Here is a 9,337-nt window from a genome sequence, read left to right as displayed (position 1 = left end):
TAGAACTTACAATACAATAACAATGATGTATGTTTGACATATAAAAAAAGTTTTAGAAATATCTTAACTTTTTTATTTATATTTGCAGCAAAAATGTCGATTCTCTATAAGAGATAATGTTAATTTGATCAATTTTAAAATTAAATAACTCTTAAATCGTTTAGTAAATTTTTTAAATTTAACAGAGTGTGTTAGTTTTAATTTAATTAAAAAACATCTCAAAATTTCAGCAATTTCTGAATATATTTGAAACACCGCTAATGCATTCTTTAAATCGTCATAACTTAGCAACCGTTTAGTGGATTCGTTTCAACTTATTTGAAGCACATCAGGAAGACTAAAAGAATAATCTTACAAATTTTTAACTACTTTGTACTATTTTGAAAATAGGTCCGATACATCCTTAACTACACAGTAAGTTTTTAGTAAATGTACGTCCAAGCAGACAAATGTAGGCGTTCAATATTTAGCGCATGAACGTGCAGGCATGCAAAAATATAAACGTAAAAATCAGTATATGTAATAATAACACACAACGGTTTATAGGTCAATTTTGATAAAATGTCTCGCAACAGAAAAGGTGAAAATTTGCAGAAAGTGAGTCGTAAAGGCAGCCGTTCAAGACAAAGACGAAACATTGAGAGTTCGAAGAAAGTCTCAACGACTGGAAGCTGATGCCCAAAGACATGCTCAGCAGAGAGTCGAAGAAAATAATGAGACAAGGTTTCAACGACTTGGAGATGATGCCCAGAGATATGCTCAGCAGAGGGCCAATGAAAATGCTGAGACAAGGTGTCAACGACTAGAAGTTGATGCCCAGAAATATGCTCAGCAGAGGGCCGATGAAAATGCTGAGACAAGGTGTCAACGACTGGAAGCTGATGCCCAGAAACATGCTCAGCAGAGGGCCGATGAAAATGCTGAGACAAGGTGTCAACGACTGGAAGCTGATGCCCAGAAACATGCTCAGCAGAGGGCCGATAAAAATGCTGAAACAAGGTGTCAACGACTGGAAGTTGATGCCCAGAGACATGCCCAGCAGAGGGCCGATAAAAATGATGAGACAAGGTCTCAACGACTTGAAGCTGATGCCCAGAGAAATGCTCAGAGAAGGCGCTAAGCCAGACAACTGAGTCACCACATTGCGTTAATTGCCAAAAGCCATGAAATGAATGTGCCTGTTCACACACTTGACCAAATAAATATCGAATGCCAATTTTGCAAATCGTTAAATTTTGCATGTGAGAAGCCTAAGGATGGAAAATTTACATATTGTTGCCAAAAGGGCAAGCTTCAATTAAAACCCATAAATTTTCTTGAATTTCTTAAAAAATTATACATAGGAAAAGATGCTCCAGCTAAGAATTTCCGTGATAATATTCGTTCATATAACAGTGCATTAGCTATGGCCTCCATGGGCCCCAGGCAATAGGAATCCCTTGGATGTAGTGAACCTTGCTCCTTATTGCTTGAAGATTCATGGGCAATATCATCATTTGACCTCGACGGCAATGCGCCCAGGTGATGGGCAAGCCCCGCGATATGCTTTACTTTTTGGATACGCAAGAAGCTGTTCATCATAGAATGAATAACAAAGCCAACCAAGGGTGTGATCCAGCCCTAATGAGAGATCTGTCATGCTTCATAATCCAATGCAATGAATTTGCCAAGACTTTGAAGATAATGCATCAAGTTGAACAAGATCTTAATCTGAGAGGCACTCAAGCCCCAAACTTGATGTTGTGCTTTCGAAATGATCCTCAACATAATCAAAGAAGATACAATGCTCCACGAGCTAATGAAATAGCCATGGTCTTTCAGAATGTTGATGGTGAGTTTCCATTTGAGAAAGACATTCGGATTTATAACAAAAAATTGAACGATGTCCAACAAAAGACCCCGCAGAATCCTTATGGGAAATGGCTTTCGGCTAATTTTTTTGAAAATTTAATATGTGGTAGTTCTCAACACGTAGAACAAAAGTGTTAATAGGCCCAAAGTCCGATGACGAGTAGTTTTCGAGATACAGCACCCCAAAGTTGAACTTTTCATACCTTATTGCAGCATAGTGCGGGTGCAGTCGATGTCGATGTACGATTCTGCTTACGATTAAGGTGGGTGTACAGGTGCTTGTGTGTGTGTGTGCGCGCGCGCGTGCGCGTGCGCGTGCGTGTGCTTGTGCGTGTGCGTGTGCTTGTGCGTGTGCGTGCGTGCGTGTGCGTGCGTGCGTGTGAGTGCGTGTATGTGTGTGTGTGTGTGCGTGCGTGCGTGCGTGCGTGCGTGCGTGCGTGCGTGCGTGCGTGCGTGCGTGCGTGCGTGCGTGCGTGCGTGCGTGCGTGCGCGCGCGTATTATTCATCGTAATCTCAACATTCGATCATCTGAAGGTTCTCGGTCTGCAGGATCCAATGTGATGAGCAATGACGTATTAGGGTATTTGATGTTCTCTTGATGTCATGTAAAACCTAGGTACCATAAGACGCTGGCAACGTGTGCACATGTACCTAAAGTACAAGCTCCAGACTGACATGTACAGTAATACCCATTAATTGGATCATTAGCATTGTCTCGTAAGTATACGGTCATCGGACCGGTCGTCGCACGAGCCCGATTTGCCGTACGGCGCCACGGCCCGTCGTCGGAATCTCACCGCTACGACGCACAGTGGGGCAAAATGAGAAATCGTGTTTCGTAATTGTCTAGAGCCTTCAAATCTTATTCAATTTTAATGCATTTTTTTTTAAATTGAAGCTTATTTAATTTCGAACAATGTTGTCGAAGCCGATTTTTGAATTGGGTTTTCTTTCAAAATGGTGGATGTAATATAGCGGCTGGAAAACAGAAAGCATTAAACCGATTTGTACTAAATTGCGTATATGTATGTTTTTGATGTCGCAGATCATGAATTTGCTTTAGTGCACAAAATTCTTTTACATGGAAGCAAAATTATAGACTCACATTTATTACCAATCGGTGAATTATTTGAAGAAGTACAGGAAAAACGTAATAAAAATTTCTAGTGATTTAGAGAATATTACACTCGAAAACATTGCAGAAGTGCAACAAATAAAGAATATTAAAATTTTAAAATTAATTATAATAAATTTAATATGGTCACCATAAACAAGAAATATATATTATATATCGTACCAGTAAATATGAATAAATGTAAGTATCATGAACTGATTTGCACAAGATATACATATGAATAAATATTTTTAAGGCTACTAATTGTGAATATGTTGCAACAATTAAGAAATTTCAAATAGCGAAAATGAAGTATGGTGGATGCCAAAATTAAAAATTAATATAATTTTTGTTAAAAATTATATTAAAACGTTTAAGAGATTGTTGATTACATTATCTGCAATCAAAATTGCAAAAATCAAAATGGTGCATTCAATATGGCGGATATTTAAATAAAAATTGTTTTCTAGTTCTATCAAGAGACACGGTAGTGTCTCGCGCCAAGTATACGCGGAGCGAGACCGACCGTGACTCTTTTACGCGACGCGACGGGTTGCAAGTACTCAAGATGTTGAGATCTCGATAACGAGTGAACGGATCAAGTTCTAAGTAGGCTTGATTGATAGCTTGGGGTCGAATTAGGGGGGGGTTTCTCTTATAATATTTCCGCTACGTGCCCTACGAGCGGAGATATTGCGACGCAAAGTCCAAATGTGAAAATTTATTTTTAAGATACTTCTTCTTCTACGTCGACCGTCTCTCATGCCATGCCATGCCATCATTTCATTGGCTGGAATCGCGTCCTTTTCACTTTTTCGACACTGGCGGCGCTTTCGCCAGCGCGCTGTCACAGTCAGTTCAGTTAATACGTGTGTGTACTGCGCGCAGTGCAGATAGTGCGTTCAGTGCGCTGTCACTGTCAGTTCAGTTAACCTATCGAGAGACACGGTAGTGAGCCGGAGCGAGACCGACCGTGACTCTTTACGCGACGCGACGATTAATATTTTTTCTGATTCAAGGTAATTGTTTTATTTACATATAATTATCCTATTATTATACGACGCGAAGCGTGACCGCACCGTGACTCTTTTACGCGACTAAGTGCATGTGACAGGAATTGTAATAGTTTACGTTTACGTGAGTATTACTTCTGTAGTAACTTATACGAACGATATCATCGTAGTTACTATAAAATCTCCAGTTTATGCGGAGGAATTATCGTATCGTTCGTAAGTTACTACAGAATTAAGTAACGCTCGCGTAAACATAGTATAGGTTAGATTACCGATTTCTTACAAATTTAACATAAAACGCGATTTTACATAAAACGCGAGATTCATTTATGAGAGCTTTCCAGCAAGCGACACAAGTCGACACAGGTATCGTTTTGTCTTTGTTACTCCAAAATGCCAAAAAAGAAAGATAGAACGACGTTTGTGTCGGCTTGTGTCACTTGCTGGAAAGCTCCCTATGTATGTAAGTTTAACGTCTATATGAAATAATTTTCCTAAATGTATATACATATATATGTGTGTGTGATTTCTGCCCAGTGCTCTAAATGTTATGTGATTTTTGCCCAGTGTTTTATGCTTTGATATAGATAGAAGGAACGTGAAAAAGAGCAGGAAAAGGAAAGAACGTTAGCGGCAAAGCAGACAGAAAAGAACAAACAGAAGAGACAGATTCAAGCTTTGTCTTTTAATCTGGACGAAGCCGAAGATGTAGCTGAGATGTCTTCTGACGAAGACAATGCCGAAAAATCCCTGCAGTCAGAAAATGTGCAATCTGATGGCCCCGCGATTAAGAAGATTAAGAAAAATCCAGATGTAGATACAAGTTTCTTGCCAGATAGGGAAAGGGAGGAGGAGGAAAATAAACTTAAGGAAGAATTGAGGCAAGAATGGGCTAGAAAGCAGAACGCGTTGAAGGAAGAAGAAATTGAGATCACATTCAGTTATTGGGATGGATCTGGCCATCGTCGGAGTGTTATAATGAAGAAAGGTGAATGTCTTAGTGATTTATTAAAATACTCCAGTGTCACTTTTGGAGTAACATTGGCGTGATATATAATGTTCTACTGCATAAATTATTAAATTTTCACATACAGGTAATTCTATCTATCAGCTTCTTCAGAGATGTTTAGAAGTTTTGAGGCGTGAATTCAGCGAGCTTAAAACAGTAATGGCAGATCAGTTAATGTATGTCAAGGAGGATCTTTCTTATATTACCGCACCATTATACGTTTTACGATTTTATTGTAACTAAGGTAAAGATACTAAATGATAAAACTTATGAAGCAATATCACAATGTTGGCATGTTATTTTAATGTATGTAATATTGCGATTAGGCACGAGAAAAAAGCGAACCTCTGTTCACATTTGACGTTTACGATGATATTCGTGTTATGCACGATGCTTCTGTCGAAACCGAGGAATCACATGCCGGAAAAATTTTACTTAGGTATTTATCATTAAAAGAATACTTTGTATAATTCTCTTTTATGTTATTTCTCATTAGATCATGATACGAGAGGAACAAACACATTTTTCCAGCGAGTAGATGGGAACTTTTTGATCCAACGAAAAGTTACGACAAGTATACAGTGTCGGATAAAAATAGGAAGAAAGACAAAATCTGATAAACTTAGATTCAACGAATTGTCTAATTTCGTTTAAAGGATTCAGATTCAAAGGACTGTAATTTAGTAGAGCTACATAATCGAGTAAATGAATTAAATATTATCACATAACTAAATGAATTAAAATCACAGTCCTTAAAAATACAATGTAGCTATATATATATACGCGTATATATATTGTAATATATATATATATATATATATTACAATCTGTTGAACAATGAATCAATTGTACGATGAAACAAAGTTATTTATCTGGTTATTAATATTTACAGTCCTTTGAATCTGAATCCTTTAAACGAAATTGGACAATTCGTTGAATCTAAGTTTATCAGATTTTATCTTTCTTCCTATTTTTATCCGACACTGTATACTTGTCGTAACTTTTCGTTGGATCAAAAGGTTCCCATCTACTCGCTGGAAAAATGTGTTTGTTCCTCTGGTACCATGATCTAATGAGAAAAAATAAAAAAATAACATAAAAGAGAATTATACAAAGTATTCTTTTAATGATAAATACCTAAGTAAAACTTTTCCGGCATGTGATTCCTCGATTTCGACAGAAGCATCGTGCATAACACGAATATCATTGTGAACGTCAAATGTGAACCCGCTCTTTCCTCGTGCTTATAGATATCCATTAACAAGTGGTACTTATGATCGGCAGTCCAGACTCCGAAAAATCGCATTTTGCAAAGAATTATCTGAAGGAATACGGATACGTCAACAGAGACACTTTAGGCAGCTGGCAGAAGTGCATTGCCGCAGTCCAACAATATACTTGAATCAAGGAAAAAGTATAGTTATAGACAATACCAATCCCGATCCAGCTTCGAGAAAGAGATACAGGTAGCCAAGAAGCGCAATGTCTCGGTCAGATGTTTCGTTATGACGACAAGTATAGAACACGCGAAACATAATAATAAGGTAAGGAAATTAACATTAACCGTCATCGTGTGAAAGAATCGTATGAAGTGATGTATCCGAAAATTTGAATCAATTTATTATTATATTACAGTTTCGCGAGTTGACTGATCCAAGCCACATTCCAATCAACGAGATTATTATCAACTCCTACGTGTAAGTAGATTTTAGATATATAAATTTGAATGCATTTTTACTTAAAATTCCATATATTATTTTAACCATAGGTTTAACTTTTAGGGTTTTGTTATATTACTTAAAATTATTTTCAGGATATTGTAACACCCTAGGACATGAAAAACATTGAAGAGAACAAAAAGTCGGGTAAACGAAGACGCGGTGGTGGCAACGAGGATGACAACGCAGAACAGTCTATTGGAGTGAGAAAACGAATGAAAGTAAAGAGCAAAAGGAAGTGAGGATGATATTGAATTAGATTAATCATGTTTATTGTACATGTATCTTTTCATATTCATATTGAATAATCGTAATTAGCTAATTGTCATAAGTTCATTAATGTAGGGAGCAACTTGAAAAGAAAAAAAACCGAGACCTTTAGCAATGTGCCTCTAAATTAATAAGCGTTTGTGTAATATAATGATACGATATTGATATGACATAATTAATGGAAATGCACCGGCCATTGCGTATCATAAGCCTGAATTCTGACCATCGATTTTTGCTAGCTCACGATAATTCCTAACCGATCACAGACCCGACAAATACGGCATTGGCATTGTGGCACAGGCTGTCAAGTTGAGACTACTCTATTTTGAATTTTGTGATATAGACCGAAGGAGGCGTGTGCAATGGTCATGTCGATGTTTATAACGACTCTCCTTGTCGCACCATTCGAAGAGGTGTTTTGCGAAGACCCGTTATTCCAAGAAATGTAATAAACTTTTGAACAGTGCCTTCAGAATTATAACACGACGGTCTACTAGAAGTATAAATGCTTTCTTACTGACATTGCAGATAATCGATAGACGAACTAACATAAGGACGAAGAATCATACAAATATCAGAGCTTAACGGAGAATGTGTATGAGGAAATTTTTTATCATATTTTCTTTTTATTCTATTTCATAAGCCTTCCGCTATTGTTTTGGAACGAGCCTTTGCTTTTTCGCGAAACTTTTCTACGATATTTACGTTTTACGATTTTACTACCTTTTAGGTCTACTCTTACAATTTTACATCACGCGCGCGCGCGGTATATTCTCTATTTGTACTACATTTATTATAACGTACAATTACAATTGCGCGATACTTTACGCGAGTAATGTATTACATTAGGTAGAGAGGAGCGTATCTAGAACGAATTGGGACACGGAGCTTGCGTTACAAACTCGACTCGCTACATTTGCAGCCTCCGAGTCGTGAAACGGTTTCGCAACGACGGGAACGCCCTACGTGCGGTACGGATATCATTAGAAATCCTTAAAAAAAAAAGAAGTATTAGCCTCTGTATTTATTGGGGAGTTCGCGGCGTTTCGTTTACCGGAATGCCTCTGTCTGTGATCGCTTTAATCTTATCGAAGTGTCCAAGCGCTTGCGGCGACTCGATATTAATAATCGGTAAGCTCGCGAGAGAGAGGAGAAATAAAGACTATTTGCAAGATAAAAATAAAATAACGAAGACTAATTTAGCTTAATGTGCTCCGTGCGGGAGCTTGAACACTGCGCATAATCCTTAAAGATCTCACAGGTAGATACCATTTTAAAACGATCATCATGTACCTTGAAAGTATAAACTTTGTTATGTTAATGTAATGATGAACGTCTGTAATAAAAATGCGCAAAAAATCGCACTTGATCGCATTGTCAATAATACTCGAAAAAAAAAACAAAGTGGTAGTATTATACCTCGAAATAACACCCTGTACATACTGTTTATAAAATGCGTAATACTACAAAAAGGCGTGATATTCGTACAAAATTACCTTTTTTAAAATAGAGAAGAACACGATCGCATAGTGCAGACCAAACGCTTTGGACCAAACGCTATGGTACATGAGCATATTTACAGTTCGAAGACCAAGAGGCAGAGCCGCGGGGATACGACGACAAGAAAAAAGATGTCGTCAGCTAACTACCATTGGGGTAGACGAGGCAGAAGACCGAGACAGTAACATAATTATTTTTAAGCCGTATTTTTAAGCAGTAATATAACCCGTCAGTATTATATATTCGTACCTCTGACCATACACATATGAACACACACATACAAAATGAATATGTGAATATGCTACGTTTCTTATACATACATGAAAACATAATTGCTAAATAAACATTTAATAAAACTATTATATTGTTGTTATTTACTTCATACTTACCAAATCAAGTTTTATTTAATATGTATAATCTATTGTAACTGTAAATAAATATATTATTTACTGTATAATTAAATGCTGGTACATTCAAGAAATTTGTAATTCTGACCTGGATTTATATCCTGTCTAAACTACACATGTATGTTTAAATTAATGTTTTACCTAGTTATTGCACCAATAATGTTTAAATAAATCGTAACTTTAGTTTTTAACGCAGGAAAAGAAAATTTAACGTTTAAGCGCAAACCAATGTTGATGCATTTTTCTGAAGAAATACTTACATATTGATTTTGTTGCATATTCGAAATCTAAAATTCGAGCATGCTAGAAGCACTTTCATTATCTTCAATGTGTCAGGTATTTTAAAAGAACACTAAATTTGTCTTTAAAAATAGGCAAAATTCAAGCAGCTGTAACTTTGTTAAAAATGAACAAAATTTAAATTTAAAAAAAGGATTTTAAAGCTTGAAATCTCT

General features: G+C 36.8%; 1 protein-coding gene and 1 long non-coding RNA gene across 5 annotated transcripts; both read left to right on the top strand.

The window, feature by feature from the left end:
• The first annotated feature begins 1,524 nt into the window (after positions 1-1,524).
• On the top strand, positions 1,525-1,989 carry LOC139786033 (uncharacterized). The gene has a single exon (XM_071725195.1). It carries the CDS (start codon positions 1,525-1,527, stop codon positions 1,987-1,989), a length of 465 nt encoding a protein of 154 aa, XP_071581296.1.
• A 1,454-nt stretch (positions 1,990-3,443) lies between these two features.
• On the top strand, positions 3,444-8,837 carry LOC139786034 (uncharacterized). Of its 4 annotated transcripts, none has more exons than XR_011722162.1 (6): positions 3,444-3,984; positions 4,566-4,966; positions 5,073-5,231; positions 6,272-6,531; positions 6,623-6,684; positions 6,801-8,837. It is a non-coding gene; the product is annotated as an uncharacterized lncRNA (long non-coding RNA). The 4 variants fall into 4 exon arrangements; XR_011722163.1 differs by having other exon boundaries at positions 4,546-4,966; XR_011722161.1 differs by having other exon boundaries at positions 3,444-4,966; positions 6,277-6,531.
• Positions 8,838-9,337: the final 500 nt, after the last annotated feature.

Source organism: Temnothorax nylanderi, unplaced genomic scaffold (assembly GCF_030848795.1).
Source record: "Temnothorax nylanderi isolate EJ_2023f unplaced genomic scaffold, tnyl_v1.0 TNYL_tig0941_pilon, whole genome shotgun sequence".
Classification (NCBI taxonomy): Eukaryota; Metazoa; Arthropoda; class Insecta; order Hymenoptera; family Formicidae; genus Temnothorax; species Temnothorax nylanderi.
Note: the sequence above shows the minus strand (reverse complement) of the source record. Positions and strands in the feature narration are given on the sequence as shown.

Bases quoted from the DNA above. Each gene is read 5' to 3' on its own strand.
- LOC139786033 (XM_071725195.1), top strand. From the start codon at position 1,525: ATGGGCAAGCCCCGCGATATGCTTTACTTTTTGGATACGCAAGAAGCT.